Source organism: Eleginops maclovinus, chromosome 9 (assembly GCF_036324505.1).
Source record: "Eleginops maclovinus isolate JMC-PN-2008 ecotype Puerto Natales chromosome 9, JC_Emac_rtc_rv5, whole genome shotgun sequence".
Taxonomy (NCBI): Eukaryota; Metazoa; Chordata; class Actinopteri; order Perciformes; family Eleginopidae; genus Eleginops; species Eleginops maclovinus.
In genome coordinates, this window is record NC_086357.1 from 25,663,927 (window position 1) to 25,682,387 (window position 18,461).

An 18,461-nucleotide genomic window follows, 5' to 3' on the forward strand; every position below is an offset into this window, starting at 1 on the left:
TGCCAACTACAGTGAGATATTAGGAATCACCCAACCCTAGAGTAGCATAAAGAAACACAGCAATTAATTTCAAAGATCATATCAGACGAGAATGTGTGTGTGTGTGTGTGTGTGTGTGTGTGTGTGTGTGTGTGTGTGTGTGTGTGTGTGTGTGTGTGTGTGTGTGTGTGTGTGTGTGTGTGTGTGTGTGTGTCTTTATAAAAGAGGATCTACGAACATGTTGTCCTCCTTACAGTAAGCTCAGTGTGATGAAAAAATAACGTGTGTTGTAAAAAAAGAAGTGCGATTGAAATCTCCCCACACTGTAAGAACAGGCGAGTACCAACAGGGCCAGGACTGTGCACTTTTTTTTGTGCAACTTTCCTACTTTTTTTTTTTGACTCACTTTTTGCTGTCTTTTTTCTTGGCGCTGCGTCTCCAGTTGGTGATAAAACTCATCCCCCGGCTGTGAGGCAGAAAGTATCCCAGGCAGCAGCTTCACACAGCGGGCAGAGAGGAGAGGAGCAGCCGGGCTTCACACTGACTCTGCTGCGGTGTGTCTTCCTCCTTCCTGACCGGGAAAGGTGTGTGTGTGGCTGTCATAAGCATTATAATGATCCTCCTATTCAAATGCATTGAGAGGGAGCTGCTGCTGCTGCTGCCCGGCTGCCGGGTCCTAACGCCCGCCTGTTCAAGTACTGTGGGTCTTAAGAATAGATAGAAGAATCGAGGATGAAACCCTCTTTATTAGTCACATACATGCACACAGCAGAGCACACACAGTGAAATTGGTCCTCTGCATTTAACCCATCCTAGTACTAGGAGCAGTGGGCAGCTATTGTGCAGCGCCCAGAGAGCAATGGGGAGGGGGGGATTGGAGGTGTCCGGTGGCTTGCTCAAGGACACCACAGCAGGGCCTAGGAGGTGAACTGGGACCTCTCCAAGTAGCAGTCCACTTTACATATTTTCAAGTCTGTTTGGGGACTTGAACCGACGACCCTACGATTCCCAGTCCAAGCCCCTACTGACTGAGCCACTGCTGACGTATGTGCTGGAATACAGATAAAATACAGACAATAAAAACATAAGGAAAGTTAATATCAATAAAGACCATAAGTTAAAGTATGGTTACACAGTGTTAAAAACACAATATTATATAGAGTCTTTGAGTATACACTGTGGGTTTTAAAACATTTATTTCAATTAAAATAAACAAACATAAAAAAGGGTAAAGATAAACCAAACTTTATACATAATATATGGATCTGTGTTTTTCAAAAACATCTACATAGATAAATGTACTCAGGTCTTGCACTTGAGTAAAAGTAGAAGTACTCAGATCTTGTACTTGAGTAGAAGTACTCAGGTCTTGTTCTTGAGTAAAAGTAGAAGTACTCAGATCTTGTACTTGAGTAAAGTAGAAGTACTCAGGTCTTGTACTTGAGTAAAAGTAGAAGTACTCAGGTCTTGTTCTTGAGTAAAAGTAGAAGTACTCAGATCTTGTACTTGAGTAGAAGTACTCAGATCTTGTACTTGAGTAAAGTAGAAGTACTCAGATCTTGTACTTGAGTAAAGTAGAAGTACTCAGGTCTTGTACTTGAGTAAAGTAGAAGTACCAGAGTGTAGGAATACTCTGTCACAGTAAAAGTATTCTAAATGTTCCTCCAGTGAAAGTAGAAAGTACTCTCCTCTAAATGTACTTAAAGTAGCGACAGTAAAAGTAGTCATTGTCTGATTGGTCCATTTCAGAATAATATCTCTGATATGTTTTATAATGATTGATCATTAAAGTGTTCTCAGAGCTGGTAAAGGTGCAGCTAGTTTGAATGGCTTTGTATACTGCAGGGTAGCTGCTGGATTTACTGCAGGTGGAACTAGTGGAGTAAAAGTACACCATTTACCTCTGAATTGTAGTGGGGTACAAGTACAAAGTAGCATAACATGAAAATACTCTGGTAAAGTCCCTCAAAATTGTACTTAAGTGAAGTACTTTAGCAAATGCACTGAGTTACTTTCCAGTTTCTTGTTTTGACCGATGATTAATTTGCATGCTGTACTTGTTCTGGGAAGAGTGTTTTTAAAATGCAGTATTAGTACTCTGAAACATCTTCCACCACTAGACGTTAGAAACAGTAAAATGACGAGACCCCAGTAAGAACAAACAAAGTGCAAAACTACACGTTTAATATTTATTCTTCAATTAAATGCATTACATATTCTGTCCAAACATCCAAATAATGATTTTCTTTTTATTACACGTTAGAAAATACAAAATAAAATACAGTTATAGCTCGAGTTTTAAAAAGCCTTTATGAGTAAGCCTATAAGTGGTTCTTGATTTGTAAAAGGAGTCTGTACAAACGTCAGGTGGCTTTTAAATGTGACAATTAAACTGTAGTACGACTGAACAAGAGACTCCTCGTCTATTTACAATAAACTACGACAAGAGACAAACAGAGAAGGAAGTGCATGACAAGAGGAAGCTGTGACTCATTCTGGCTGAGAAGAGAAAAGACAAGTCAGAAAAGGAAGACGTTTTGTTCACTGTTTGGTAAAAAAACTGCAAAAGAAATTAGGTAGGAAACGCCTCCTGCTCTTAAACTGAGCCTTCCCTTGTTCAAAGAAACATTTGACAGTTTAGAGCCTAGTGTCAATTCATTTTTCTTGGAGGAAAACACAAAATAACCAGCAAGAACAAGAGCTTCTGTCCAGAAACAGTGTGTGATAACAGACGAGTGGATTCAACACCAGTGCCCTAAATCCCCACAGACCCTGAAGTACACACACTTAGGACAAACTGCTCCATCAAAAACGATTCTTCTGATTTTGTGCAAGATTTCGACATACATTTAGCCTTTTATACGAGAGGAAGCACCTGCTGAAAAAGAAAGTGAAAAAAAGTCTGAAAAAAACTTGAAATTGTAAATAAATGCAGACCAAACAAGCAGCAACAGAGACACACATTGAAATGGGATCTGGGAAATGAAAATCGACTATGTGAGGAAGTTTTTAAACAGACTTCTCTGATAAAAGAATCCAGCATCCATGCTACAGAAGTGTCTAACCCTGGATAAATCAACATTTACAATACTAATATGACTTTTCATTTAACGTAGGCATAAACAGAGCCGGTAAACAGGCTATACATGATTTCACACATTCATTTTCATTCATTTATGGTCAATAATTGTCATTATTTGAACCTCTTAAACAACCAAACTCACTAGTTTTCCTTTATCTGAGGCCACTTTATTAAAACGTTCCATGTAATCATACTTTCTAATTAAACAACAATAAGTATTTGGTATTAGACTCTCATTTGTATCCCTCAAAAGCACGTGGTTCTTGTGCGATCCCTTATTGTGTCCTGGAATTTAATGCTAAAATGTAATTCTAAAATGAGATAATTGCAGCTTCTAATCCGGTGATAATCTCCCAAAGAAATAGACTTTCTAACACGGACAGAACAGAGGTGAATGAAATGAAATTAAAGTATGTAAAGCTCGATGTGGTAGTTGTGGATTTGTTCAATTTAGGTATAAATCTGCACATGCACTTCACGTATCAGAGGACTTCAACAAGTAGAAATGCTGATTTTTTTTTTGTATAATCTCAAAGGCTAATGTTGTTCTACGGGAATACAAATGTCACTTAGTTTAAAAAAAGACTGACTAGCACTTTTAAATGTTGTTACAGTATCTCCCCAGTCTCACATTTCAGATAACAACCCGAAGGAAGGTAATTCATGGGTTTTCGGGGCTCGCAATGTGGATATAAAGTGTTTTAATAAAGTGTAACGAGTACTGTTAGTGACTTCTGAATTCTGAGCATTAAATAAATTACATTCTGGAGAGTTAATGTGCGCCATGTGTCGCCTGCTGTGGAAACCAACGAGCGCTGATCTCTAAATCTCTATCATTTCATTTTTCAACAATCTTCAGAAACATCCATTTCCATCGGCGTCCGAAACACGACCGACGTGATGGAAAACGCACACGCACACACACACACGCACACACACACAAAATACTGCGATGCCAGTGAGCGATGAACACAGTCCGCGGGGATCAATCCAGGAAATCTGTTCTCATGGGGGTTGAGCTGCTGAACCAGTCCTGTACAGTCCCCCACTTTACTTTGGTGCTTTCTTTTTTCTGGGCCGGGCCTGGCTGTGCTGTGCCGAGCCGAGCCAGAGGAAGGTGGGGAGGAAGAGGAGGTGAAGAGGAGGAAGACGACGAGTCCTTCAGGAGAGTTCAGACTTGCTGAGAGCGATGGCCAGCTCCAGGTCCTCTTGTTCCTGCTGCGTGAGCCGGGCAACTCGCTCCTTTTCCTCCCGCTCGCTCTCGCGCTTTGCCCACTCGATCATGTCTTCCTCCGTCGGATACTGCTTCAACGACCAAGAAAAAACACACGCACACGCACACACACACACACAAGAGGGGAGGAGAAAACACACATGTGCAGAGACATATGAGGGGAAAGGAGACAGAAACAGACAAACAGTTAACAGATTCTCACTGATGACAGATAACCAACAGTAACACAATGCATGCTTTCATCATTAATCACTTCAGATCAGAAAGGACAGAGAAATGCACGGCTGTCATACATGTAGTTATGATTACAAGTATAATATTCTGTCACTGTGGATACAAGGGTCCAACTCACACTGTATTTTAAAAGCTAATGTGCATTTATAAGCCAACATGTTGCTCAATACTTTTCTCCGACTGTTTTTGCCTGCTTCCTTTTATTGTGTTTATCATTTTGTGCTTTTTCCTGAGTAACCTGTTTCATATAAATACACTACAGGAAATGGAAAACCCCAAAAAGCACAATAGGGTCTCTTTAGTTTGCATAATATACTCCTTATTTCTGCTCTCTGGTAAAAGTTAATAACTAATAATAAAGACAGAACATTTTTTAACCATCACAGAAAAATGTGATTTCTGTCTGGTCTATAAATCCAAAATGTCAGTCCATGGAACCAAAATACAAACAAACAACCAACAACAGACTATGTAAATTAAATTCCCTATATCATACATGACCATGAAGAACGTGACACATGTTGTGGAGACAAGATACATGAGATCGTCGGGGTCCCCCCTGACGAGTAAAGGGCAGTCATGAAACTTGACACTAAAAGGACAATTGAAGTTTCACAACGACAACAAGAGGAAGGACGACAACATCTAAATACACAGAACTACTAAAAAGTTAATCATTACGGACCGGACATGCCAACAGGTTCAGTATCCAGCTAACGACAGACAGAAGCATCACAGTGTGGATCCACACATGCAGATGGAGAGAGTTAGCAAAAATGGCGTCCACTAACGGCTAGTTTAACGCTAATGAGTCTGGGGTCGACATGCATGATGAGAACATCTGGGAAACATCGGACAGATTTAGTAGAGAACATGCATGTATTACTTGTAGGCGCTACAATCCACTGCAGCTTTTAGATATGAATGAAATCAGACATTAATAATAAAGAACTTAGAGAAACCTTCACATTTCTGATATTTTCTTTACCTTCCGTTCAGACAATACTGGTGTTTCTGCATGTTCAGCCCGTAGTTTATACTATAAAAGTAGTTCATAGTATAAACTACCTTTTATATAATGCCGTTTACCAAAAATATACAAATAAAATCCTGCTTTTCATGTGGAAAATAAAGTAGGAATTAATTAAACGTGTTTAAAATGAATGTCTACCTTGATTTTTGGTGTAAAATTGCTCAAAATCAAAGCAAAAATGACCAAAATAACATAAAAAGTAGGAGATATGATTACATTTGAAGCATGCTTTGAAAAATGTTAGCACTACCGTAATGATACACTGATAAAACCTGCGTAAAATGAACTGAAAATGCAAAAAAACAATGATTTTGTCTTTTAGAAAGCTCAGGCATTTGCAGAGAGAGATGTCATGGATGCACATAGAAGCCAGAGATGGTGCCCTTCAATCAACTCTTTATTCAAACTTTGTTTTGACAGGGGTGCAAAGACACAGAGAGAGAATACAGGCGATGTGCAGACCACACGAGGGGCTGCAGGAACTGAAGGATGAAGGGGCGGATAGATGAACTACAGAGTCTCTAAAGGGGGATATCTTTTTATTTTGTGCACACAGAATAAAGAGAATATCCCCTTTAGGGACTTTAGGAGCCTAATGATGCACAGGTGGATGAATAAATATGGGATGAGTAAAGGGAGAATGTGGATTAGGTGGTATGAGTGAATGGGAGGCAGGCAGTTAGTGCGTTCGGGTCCGGGGGCAGCAGGGACATGCAGGTGCAGTCATGTGACGGGTGAGGCACTAAAATCAACTTAATAAGTCATCCATCCCAAATTCACAGCGTGACGGAACATTTCTCTGCAGTATTACTAAAGAAAGAGAAAGAGCCGGGAGGATTTTAATACTCGTACCGGTTTAATCCTGATATATAAACAAAGGGTTAAACCCGTGTTTGGATCCATGTGCGACTTTTAATCTCCTTCTTTCTTTTATTGATTTAGAAACAGGACGACTTGCTCATATTTTAAGGGATTAGTGGAAGGAGGGAACTGTAAATCCCTTTGTCTTCTCCAATCAAAGCAATATAACTATTACAGGCACCTGTTGCTTTCAACAAGACATATGTCCGATATTAAATATATGAGTTTGTATATCAATAATAGCTCAATGCAGCTTCAAGTATGAAATGCCATTCCCCTCCTAGTGTTGTACAAGTAATCCCATTTGTGCAATATCCAAATGGCAGAAAACACAATATTTAAGGCAAAATAAGAGAAAATATCTGAATGAATGACGATGCTGCAGAGAACTTCACTGTTTGGTACATATCCAAACAATGTCTCAGTAATAATTAACTTTTAAATGGTGATTTATTTCACAACTGCAATATCAGTCGAAACTATTGCAAAACTATTCTTCCAAACCCTGCAGCAGCCTCTCCTCTGCGTCCCGTCAGTCAGGGTTAACCAACGCGACGCCTTTATGACACCATGGTGCCGACTCAGCGACATATCGTCTTGCAGTCACTGGTCGGACACAGAGAAAAGTGCACTTTGCCCTGTTGGCAATTAGAAAATGACCTGAGGTGCATTTGGAGCTTAATAAGGTGCACAGAATGAGTTGTTGGCAATAAAATCATCTGTATTTAATTTCAGAGTGAAGTATGCATATACACAGGCTGTAATGTTGGGATAGTTAACGATCGCCAAATACAAGCGGCCTCTCGTCTCTCCATCCTCTGCCAACAAGTTACCATAGCGGTTACAGATGTGTAACAGAGCTTGTGTCTGTAACTAAGAACACGTTGCATCGTTAATTGTTTAAATGACATCTCTGTACAGTTCCTCAGTCGGACAGTGCAATTTCAATCAAGGGGATTAAATTAATAATATAAATCAGTAACAAAAAAATAATTACAAGTATTAGGAATCTTTACACGTGACAGAATATAAAATATAAGATAAATATACTTCAATAGAGAGGATGCATTAGCTGGTGTTAGCTTAGCTCCAGGCGTGCTGCTATGAGATTAGATCATTCGTTCTTCTTTGGGATTTCTTTGAAGGCAGTGGATGGAGAGATTCAAAAAGCCGGCCTGATTCGGTGCCTTAATGAATCACCCAACTGTGATTTATTATTAGCAGGAAGAACAGAGAAGAGGGCAGTGACTACGGAGAGTCAGGTGAAGGTGAGGGACAGGGCGAGTGGGAGGTGCTCACTTTGTCAAAGCTGGCAAATCGGTCAGTTTCCCGAGCGTTGTGACGAGGAGGGGAGGAGGGGGCGAAGGGGTCGGCTAAAGGATCCTTGGCAGGCAGTGAGGAGGAGGAGGGGAAGTCTCCCGGAGGCTGCTGCAGGAAGGGCCCTCGTCTCTGGAAGGACTCGGGCGACTCTGTTCTGGAGAGGGACGACCGTTTACCTGCAGAGACACACAGGGGAAGAGTTAACACACACACACACACACACACACACACACACACACAATAAATAATACACCTTTTACACTGAAAATAAGTGGGTTTTTAAACCAGGGAAATAGAATTCTTTCACACAGGAGTAAGTGGTTTACTCTCCTATGTATAAAACTACTCAAGTATTCTACTGAACGTCACCATCACATCCACAAAGACTGAAAACAACGAGACACCTGTTACCTTTTGGTAGCTCGTACTGACCTGGAGGCGGGGGAGGAGGTCTGGTTGGCGTACCCGTTTTCGGAGGCAGGGCGGGGGGCACATCGGGGCCGACGGACTGGCTGTCTTCCTGGAACAGGTTCTTATTGTTGATGCCAAACTGGTCGGCTCCGTTCGACTGAAACAGAGGAGTCACAGAAGGCCTGATGTCAAACCTTCATTTGAGTTTTACGCTGGTTTATCCACAGCTTATTCTGGACTTGGAAGTCCAAATGGCATATAGATGTAATAGATCAAAGTTAAAAAGGCACAAAAATGGAACGTTTTATGATTGATCAATACATCTCTATGTTGGAGGTCGAATGACAGCATGACCATTTTGCAATCTGGTAAAAAACGATCATTTTTAGAACACGTTTAATGCACAATTTAAAGGGCGGTGGTGGCGAAGTCCATAGGGGCTTGGCCTGGGAACTGGAAGGTCACCAGTTCAAGTCCCCGAAAGACCAAGTGCCACCGTGGTGTCCCTGAGCAAGACACTGGTTACCTACACTGCTCCCCGGGCGCCGTACATAATGGCAGCCCACTGCTCCTAACACTAGGATGGGTCAAATGCAGAGACCACATTTCGTTGTCCTAGTACTTGTACTCTGTGCAATGACAATAAAGTTGAATCTTCATCTTCATCTTCATCTTCAATAACGTATGATATTGCAGATCAAATATTGCTATTCCTTTTCTTGTATCTCTACCACATTATGAGGTTGATGCCCTGTTCCTCTACAGGGGAGGATTGGGTAAGTGTCCCAGTTGTTTCTTCCTAAAAACCACAACACACTCAATAACTCACTCACAGGCTTCCTGAATGAACTGGAGTCAGTGTCGCAACTGTTTCTACTTCCACCTATATCCTGTGTGTTTCCTATATACTGTACTCAGTCTTTAGATTACCTTTGTGAGAGCACTGAAGTCTGCAAAGCCCCCTCCGAATGACTCATTACCAAACACTGCAGCGAATGGATCTGAAACACACAAGCATGTAAAAGTCACTGAGCATATGACGCTTTCAATTATTGATTTGGCACATTATCATTTCATCAGCTGCAGTTGCTCTCAGTCCCCAGAGGAAGGCGCTGCAGCACAGTACCTGGATCTGAGCTGGCGTTCACTGTCGTCCCACCAGGAGCAAACGGGTCATTGGATGCTGCAGTGTCCTTCTAGACACAGAAACACATTACTGAGCCTTTTGTACAATAAACTGTGGACGTGAATACCCTCAACCCTAATCTGAATACTTGTAACAGAGAAGTACTTCAGACAAATACTAATATTTAATCACATTTAGCAAACTTTGGATTTCTTCTTGACCCATTTGATAAAATCGATAATAAATTCTTAAAGTGGCTAAATGATCGCTCTTTTGATTAGGGAGAAAAATCTAATAGATTTTAACATAATTGTGAACAAAATGTGAGACAAATGTGCCTCATGTGTGCATAGAGAAGTTCATAGATCTTTAATATCGATTTAAAGCGAAAACAAAAGTGTTCCCTACTTTATTTCTGTCCAGTTGTTGCACACAAACAACAAACCCAGATAAACAATACGTTATAATTGTAATAGTAAGTGTAAAAACTTTCAAATTCTAATCCTAAAACATTCAAAGATGATGTTTAATTGCTGACGTCTTATTCCTTCTAATGGAAATGCTCATTATCTCCTCCCCAAAAGAGCATAGTGACCAGGTGGTACATCCACACTCACCACGGCCAGGTCAGAGGAGGGCAGAGGGCAGCCGAAGGGATCTGTGCCTCCGTCCTGAGAACCAAACGGATCCGCCTCCACTGTGGCATTCACTTTGCCTCCAAACGGGTCCGAGTCGGCCATATTCTTCCCCGTGGAGCTGAACGGATCTGGATCTGCTGCTGCTGCTGCTGGAGCTGCTGCTGCTGAGTCAGAGGGTTTGGCTGCAAACAGGTCCGGTTCTGGCACTCCAGTGGTCGTACCGAAGGGGTCAGCTGAGGCAGAGAAAGGGTCCTCTGAGGGAAAGGGAACGCTGGAGGCCTGGAAGAAAGAGTCTGCAGCAAACGGGTCCGAGCCTTTGAACGGATCTTCTCCGAAAAGATCTGGTGGAAAGAAGAGGCAACAGATACAGGACTCAACATTTGATGGATCAGGAATTTCTTTGAGGGTTTCTTCCACATGAAGGAGATTAGTTTGCCTTTTCATCACTTAAATATACAGGTTTATATATTAGATAACTCACCTGGAACTTCTGTTTTTCCAAACGGATCATCTTTGAATGGATCGTCTATGAAGATGAAAATAAGAGGATTTAAAAAATACACTAGAACATTTAAATAAAAACAAGCAAACATTGTAGAAAGTAGTAAAGTAACTTAAAAACACCTTCAAATGTAAAATACATTTAATTAAATCTGTAGGTAAACCTCAATATGAAGTAGTTTTATGGATAAGCCGTTACCTACAATGCACGTGTTTGAGTCTCTTGTGGGCCGAATGCAAACCTGTAAATCAGACTGATCAGCATCTTGATGTGCAACACCTTGAAGTGCTGAATAACAGTTTTATACAAACTGGTGTCCAAAAAATTGAGAGAAATAAGACTATTTTGTGCATAGAAGAAACCTGATTAAAATCTATGGTTTAGGTTTGAACTAATCTTTAGATGCTTGTCTGGACTCACGGTCGGTAAAAGGGTCCGCATGGAAGAAGTCCATCTCAGGCAGGGAGGGGGGGCTGGTCAGAGGCGGCAGAGAGGGAGGGGCGACCTGAGGGGGTGAGGAAGACGAGGTCGTGTTTTCTGAAGAATCTTCTGGCTCCTCTCTGCTGTCTGGCTCTGGAGATGCTACCTGTTACACGGGGCAGAGAGCGATGTAAATGTTGTCTTTACACACGTAGTTCATCCTTGAAACATCAGGGAAACATGGGTTAAAGAAGGTCTGTGGAGTAATAGGACGAGAGCTAAATTGCTAAATGATATTCTGCTGTAACTCGGGGTCTTCACCTGCAGTGGGCTGTCTTTAGGCGACTCCTCTCCGTCATCTATAACCTCTGAGGACACGTTGAGTGTAGGGCTACTTTGATCCTGGAGACATGAGGGGGGAACACAGCGATGATTAGTGAGACTTAAAGATACTCAACCTTTAATTTGGAACAATATTTCTTCTGCAAAGTCTGCATGAATAAACATGATAATAAGTCATTCCTTTTCTTTTCTTAAATAGAGTTGAATAGGAATTGCATATGTTTGTAGTTCCACATGGACGTTAGCATGACTGTAGCTTCTGACCACAATATGATGGGATTTTATTTTAGGGATTTTGATTTATTGGCAATAAAATATCTGTGGCAAAGAACTGATGGCCTCTTAAATTCACAAGTGGGGTATTTATCTATGTATACTATGTCAGAGAGCAACAGTGTTTACATCTACACAACTTGTGCTAACCTCAGCCATTTTTCCAGGCTCAACTAAAAGGCTATTGGAAAAATCCATTGCAAAAATGTTGACTGATTTCCAGGATTTACTCCTCATTTCTTCAACACTACCGTGAATTTTTGGAGTAGGAGATTGTGTTGTTGGCTTCATGTCAGCTTCTTTTCATCTTTGAAAGAGGAAATGAAGTGTATTTTGTTCTCTCACCGTGTTCTCCCGAGGCTTGGCGAGGGTCGACAGATTATTGTAAATCAGCTCAGAGGAGGCGAAACTCGTATAGAGATCATCCAACGCGTCACGTTTAATCTTTTCCTCCTCTGAAGTCTTTGGACTCTCTTCCTCCTTCTCCTCTTCATTAACTTCTTTCTCGTTTTGATCTGAAAGTTCATTCGGCTCAAAGAAAATAGCCGCTGGTTCTTCCTCCTTCAGCTCCTTGGGCTGGTCGTCCTGGAAGAGGTCCCCCTGGTGCAGCTCTGCAGTGGGGCCACCCGATCCGTTGACCATGACGGGAGAGCTGTCCTCCAGCGCTCTCTTCCAGCTGAGCTGTGCAGTCACTGACCTTTCCTCCACCTGAAGGTCGTTCAGTTTCTGCTGGACCTGAGGGAACAGAGAGAGGAAAAGAGTGAGCAAAGAAAGCTGGTGAGTTTAACCATAACAAATAAACATTTCAATAATTCTGATCAGCAGATGTAGTAGCTAATATGAATTAATTGAACCACTTGACGAATAAATACATAATAATAATCAATAAAACCAACATTTGACCAATCAAATAAGGTGAAGAATAAAGATAAACGACAGATGAGTAAAAATGTAATAATAAAAACACCAGAAAGTATGAATTTATGTGAATGTATATTCAAAATATGTCATTTAAATTGAAAAAAGGTCGATTAAAACCAATAAAATAACAAAGTCAAAGAGAGGAAACATTTCTTCTGGGTGAAGAGGAGACTCACAGATTCCCTCAAACCGACCTGTGCGACCTGTGTGAAGGAGTCTCTGACGGACTCCTGCAGAGGGGTGAGCTGCTCCTGAGCTGCCTGGACTTTCTCCTGCAGCCTCCTGCTCTCCTCCTGCAGAGACAGCAGCTCCTCTCGGGCCTGAACCAGCTCCTCCTCAAACTGACAGATCTTGTGCTCCTGCTCCTCATGCTCCGACTGCAGCGACGTAATCTGTGGCGGATTAAACAGTTGTGCAGAAAAGAGAATCAAGGCATGGGTTGCAATAGTATTTTCCTCTTAAAGTAGTTCCTCACTGAGAAATATCAGCTGTTCAAATTTGGTAGATGATAGGAGAGAGCTCCAATGCTCCCTCCAATGTCTCCTTTACCATAGGATGCTCTAGTCTATCCTAAACAAAGGGAAAGGGATACAGCTAAGCTCATTTTTAATTCAACATGTTGGTGAATATGTGAAAGTTTGACTAAACGCACCAGATTGGACTCTTGGTTGGTCTGCTGGCGAATATGACTGAGCTGCTCCTCCAGGGAGCCTTTCTGTTGGTCCAGCTCCTCTAACGCCTCCTGGACCTTCGCTCGCTGAGTCTGGAGTCGCTGCAGCTCCCCGCTCTCCTTCGCCACCTCATCCTGCAGGTCCTGCAGACACAGACCGACGGGGAAAGGAAAGGAAATAAGTGTGAGCTTGGTGAAAGGAAACAGAACAGCAGAGGGATGAAGAGGGAGCTGGAATTACAGGCTTTAAATGACATAGATTTAATGTGTACATGATTTAGGAAAGGAAAACACAGGACTCTTTCATATTCCAGGTCCTAAAGTTAGTTTTGCTAAGGCAGAGGCAGATGGGACAAAAAGAAGTGCCTGCAGAACCGGATTAAAGGCAGAACAAAGAGTGAAGGTTGTGTGAAGGTCAATTATTTTGTGAAATGGAGAGAAATGTTTGATTTTGGCCGGCCACCACAGCATCTCTGTAATGTGGTCTTAAAATAAGGCCCAAACTAAAAAGGAACCATCAGCACTCCACAGAAAATGAACATCTTCCATCAGTATTAAAGGGAAACCATCGCTGAAAGTAAGTCATTACACACGACGAAAGAAAGGTGAACATCCTCCAAGAACAGTCCAGAACAACGAACCCTTTTGTAGGTGAAAAAGATCAATCAAAACGCTGCCTGTGAGAAAGAATGAGGTTGCGTGATGACATGCATTAATTATGTGAGCACATTGCAGCCGGTGTGACTTTTGTATAAGAGTAACTGTGTCTTCAAATGGACTTTGTACGACTACAAATAGAAGCAATGCAACGAAAGTCTCCATCTGGATTCAAATCAGAAATGCAATCATGATTTAAAGACGGCATTTTAACTTCGTTTTCAACACCACACTATTGCTATGTACAACATGTATTTCAATTGCGTCGTCCTTATTATAGCCATGGATCTCTTTTTCCAGATACGATAGCTCTACTTCCAAGGAGTCCAGCTCTATATGGCAGCATACAGTTAGCAACACAAGCGAAATGGTAACAGAATTGACACATAAAGGCCATACCAGCGATATCCACAACACAAGCCACCTCAGAGTTATGTAAACGACCACATTTGGGACGCCTGCATAACTAGATTTGCTTCCATACCCACCAAATGTTCAATATTAGTTATGCAATATACTCCTTTTTAACCATTTGTGGAAAGGTAGCTGTGAACTGGTATTAATTGTGTGCTTGTACGGTGCTTTCAAGGGCAAATGGACTCGGAAAATTACTTTTAGCTTGCAAACAATAACGTAATGCAGCTGATTTACAAAACACTGCAGGGCCCGTTTCAGTCTGTGCAGAGGCAGGGGTACAGATCACGACAAACCCACAGAATATATGACGTCCAGGGTATATTTGGAAAACACAATAGAGTATAAAAAGCCTAAATCACTTGAGGCGACCCTGCAGTGCAGCTTAGAAATTCAGCTACATCAGCGTCCCCTGAGATCCAGAGGGCCCTGAAGCGGAGCCCTTTAAGCCTTCAGCTCCCAAAAATAGTGCCCATCTCTCAGGCTCGGTGAGGCAGCAGACACGTCTACACAAGGTCTCTGAGAAACATTAACTATGTTCCTGAGCGAGCGTCTCAGACAGCGGGGCAATGTATTATTGATCTCCTCCTCCGGTAAATACATCACGACAAAACGGCTTCAGCACCTTCAGGCTCTAAGTGCCGGCTTCGTTTGTTTTAATCTGTTTTTTGCAGCAGACATATCTTCAAACATGGACACCAGCGGCGTACAAACACTAGACTGTAGGACGGGAATGTTTACACAACCATACCATAATTTCGTTCTTCCTATAAATGTTCCTTTATCTGTGTGTTGTATTGTTATATACACAACAGGTAAAGCCTAGTTTGCTAATGAAAAGCTTAAATCCCAGGCTCCTTGTCCAACAATGCAACTTAAATATACATAAATACATAAGACAGAAAAACAAGTAAAAGAATATAAGAAATAAAAACAAGAACAAATAATGCAAGAAAAAAAGAAGAAAAAATAGAAATAAAAGTTAATAAATAAAACAAATCAGTAAAAAAAAAAATAATAATAATAATATAATAAAAGTAATAAAAAAATAATAAAATAATATAATAAAAATAATAATAATAATATAATAAAAAAAATAATATAATAATAATAAAATAATAATAAAAATAATAATTAAAATATAATAAAAATAATAATAAAAATAAAAATAATAATATAATAATAATAATATAATAAAAGTAATAATAAAATAATAATAATAATAATAATAATAATAAAATAATAATGACAATTGTATTATTTTATATTCCTGCACAGAGAGCACAGAAAAACTCCCAGACAGTTTGACCTTACCTGCACTTCGTTGGTACGCTGTCTGATGGCTTCCTCCTTTTCCTTGATCTCCTCTTCCACGGTGATCTTCTCCCTGGGGGTCCAGCACAAGAGACAGGAATATTTAGCCACCAAGGACAGAGAGGGTAGACCCGGTACTCCGAGCCCCCCGAGATCCAGCCACTTCTCCACCGAGCCGTCTTTCCCCTGTCCCTGAACCACCACTTCCACTTCCTCCCCTTCAACCACCATGATGTCCTGGAATATCAACTCCACAGTACACAGCGAGAGCCGCCTGACTGTCTGAGGCTACAGCAGGTGTGTGTGTGTGTGTGTTCGGCGCTGTATGCCAGAGTTTTGCTGAAAGTGAGAATGTGCTTGTTCAGTGAAATGTGTGAGAGACGAGGAGTGAGAGGCAGATGGCTGCCTGGAGGATGGAAGAAAGGACGGGAGGAGGGAGGAGTGATGATGAGCCAACCTACAACATCTATCATTTGTGCAGCCCTGTGTTCATCCTCGCTAATTCTCTCTTTCATCCACCCGGGAGAGAGGAAATGGAGCGAGGAGTGAGGAGGAGTATTGACTTGCGTGCAACTAATAAATGTTTATTTTATTTTATGCTATTACCAACCTTAAGAAGGCTCCAAAATCACTGCACTTAGTGTGTTACGGTCAGGGTTTTGTACTGAATAACACGCATAAATGTCAGCCCTTTTTGTCTGAAGTCATTATCCTCATTAATCACGACTGATATACATCATTGAAACATGCAGGAAGACGGATGGTACTCCTGCTATTATTGAAACAGTAGTACGGAGGTTCATTTTGCACCAGATTTGGAGACATTTAATTCACACACTTCTCTTTCTTCTAATTGTATTTCGTACCAAACTAATAAGTAGATCTCATACAATCTCAAAGTTTCCTTTTTTCCAAACCTCATGTGACATTTACAATTATAGGGAACACGCAAGAAGAAATAAGATAAACGTAATAAAGAAATAGATAGATAGACATTTAAATGATCTCCAGCAGTGGCTCAGTCAGTGGGGGCTTGGGCTGGGAATCGTAGGGTCGCCGGTTCAAGTCCCTGAACAGACTTGAAATATGGAAAGTGGACTGCTACTTGGAGAGGTCCCAGTTCACCTCCTGGGCCCTGCTGTGGTGCCCTTGAGCAAGGCACCGGACACCTCCAATCCCCCCCCTCCCCATTGCTCCCCGGGCGCTGCACGATAGCTGCCCACTGCTCCTAGTACTAGGATGGGTTAAATGCAGAGGACCAATTTCACTGTGTGTGCTCTGCTGTGTGCATGTATGTGACAAATAAAGAGGGTTTCATCCTCCGATTCTATCTATCTATCTTCTATTGAGCCAGATACATAATAGCATGTTCCCCTTTCTGCACTTAAATATACTTTTACATTTGCAATTACATAGTACACCTTTCTCAGTCTCCTACCTAATATTTTTAACTCAGACTTCTTGAACATTATTGAAAAACTACCCTTAAAGTGTTGTTGTATGTTTAACAAATGAGAGCTTTACCCACTGAAATCTTGGAAACCCCCCCCAACACTTCTTATATTAGTAAACCAACCGGTTTCGCAGATGTGCAGCTATAAACAGAATGCATGGACATCCAAAAAAGGCATGTAAATGTCCACAATGCAAGGGGACTTAGAAAAGTGAAGGCTCACCAGCAGAAACATTGAGTAATCTCCTGACAACATAAGGATATTGTGCCATTACTTTCACACAAGCTAGCATTGCATAATGATAGGATTTAAAACTTCTGCATTCATAAAATAAAAGGTATGATTTAAGATGTTTTATGTGCATTTTTTGTGTAAAATCACTTCAGGGCTCTCTTATAATTCTGCTCAGTTTCACATGAAGATGACTGGATTAAAAACAAAGAAATATCAACCTTGAAAATCATGCTTTTCAACCCAGACTAAAAATAACAGAAGTTATTTTTGAATTCTCATCTCACATCAAAATGCACAATTCCCTTGATAACGGTAAATATTCTCCCAGTTCCTCATTTTCCTCCTCCTCTTACCCATCCTCGTCTTCCTCCTGAGCAGAAGGCTGCGGCCAAATTTTGAAGCAGGCACAAACATGAATCATCCTTTAATGTCCTCTCGATCGGCTGCCTGTCTGAAGCTCTGCTATTCACTTCTATCCATCATCGTTACCTCTCCTTCCTCCCTGCCATCTGGTGTGTGTGTGTGTGTGTGTGTGTGTGCGTGTGCGTGAATCGAAAGATGGGGGGTAGGGTGGAAGGCCAACTTTTTTCACTTCTCAATCTCAGATATCATGAAAAAGGGAAGTTTAAATCTGAGAGTAAAGAACATGTGTTTCGAAACAACAGCTACTGACGACCAACAGCAAATGAAACCAAGAAAACATGAACATTTTCTCTGCCTTTAAAGTGAAGTAATAAACTTGAATTAAACCTTAGGAACTGAACCATTGCATCTGTTATATGTGCGTTTTATCTTTTTTGACAGTATTTGCCTTGTTTTTCTTGTGGTTGATGCTTTGGACTTGATATGAAAGTGCTAGAAAAATATACAAATGATATCTGGTATATATATCATATTCTATCTTTCCCTCTCCTCTTCCACCTCACTGTTAAGAAACAGAAAGATAACTGAAAAAACACAAACGCCTTTGAGCGTGTTAGTAATATAGTATAATAACCAGTATTAAAATCTTGTCCCAAGTAAGTTCAACAAATAACTTCAGCTGGGATCAGGGCGTAGAAAGAATATCTAGTTTCCAGATGTATAGAATTGATGTGTGCAGCTCAGTTTGTGGGAAACACCGCCACCTGCTGGTCACTAGAGATACAGACATACAGTCCCTTGTTTGGATGAGCATTACAACAACAACAACAACAACAACAACAACCATATGGTAGTTGCTTCTTGTGTGTTGATATAAATGAAGTTGAAATAATCTCATATTGATCTCAGGCCCCTGAAACGAATCGTATCAAAATCATATTGTGACTGACTCATCTATCGTTTTGTGATATTGTATCGT

The 18,461-nt window shown here is 41.0% G+C and overlaps 2 protein-coding genes across 3 annotated transcripts in view; both read right to left on the minus strand.

Annotated features, from left to right (window-relative positions):
- Positions 1-574, minus strand: part of ttc39a (tetratricopeptide repeat domain 39A) — a 33,346-nt gene extending 32,772 nt beyond the window's left edge. Inside the window, exon 1 of the mRNA XM_063891539.1 lies at positions 386-574. Within this exon, the coding sequence (XP_063747609.1) occupies positions 386-438 (53 nt within the window). The 5' untranslated portion in view covers positions 439-574. The remainder of the gene's footprint in view (positions 1-385) is intronic.
- A 1,580-nt stretch (positions 575-2,154) lies between these two features.
- eps15 (epidermal growth factor receptor pathway substrate 15) overlaps positions 2,155-18,461 on the minus strand; it is a 28,307-nt gene continuing 12,000 nt past the window's right edge. Inside the window, exons 13-25 of one of the 2 annotated variants that reach the window (XM_063891097.1) lie at positions 15,432-15,504; positions 13,029-13,190; positions 12,571-12,768; positions 11,801-12,190; positions 11,162-11,242; positions 10,841-11,006; positions 10,400-10,444; positions 9,898-10,259; positions 9,281-9,350; positions 9,085-9,155; positions 8,176-8,311; positions 7,723-7,919; positions 2,155-4,363 (exon numbers count right to left, since the gene is read on the minus strand). In XM_063891097.1, coding sequence (XP_063747167.1) covers positions 4,223-4,363; positions 7,723-7,919; positions 8,176-8,311; positions 9,085-9,155; positions 9,281-9,350; positions 9,898-10,259; positions 10,400-10,444; positions 10,841-11,006; positions 11,162-11,242; positions 11,801-12,190; positions 12,571-12,768; positions 13,029-13,190; positions 15,432-15,504 — 2,092 coding nt within the window. In that variant the 3' untranslated portion in view covers positions 2,155-4,222. Of the gene's footprint in view, positions 4,367-7,722; positions 7,920-8,175; positions 8,312-9,084; positions 9,156-9,280; positions 9,351-9,897; positions 10,260-10,399; positions 10,445-10,840; positions 11,007-11,161; positions 11,243-11,800; positions 12,191-12,570; positions 12,769-13,028; positions 13,191-15,431; positions 15,505-18,461 lie in introns of both variants that reach the window. The other variant, XM_063891095.1, reaches the window with a different exon arrangement.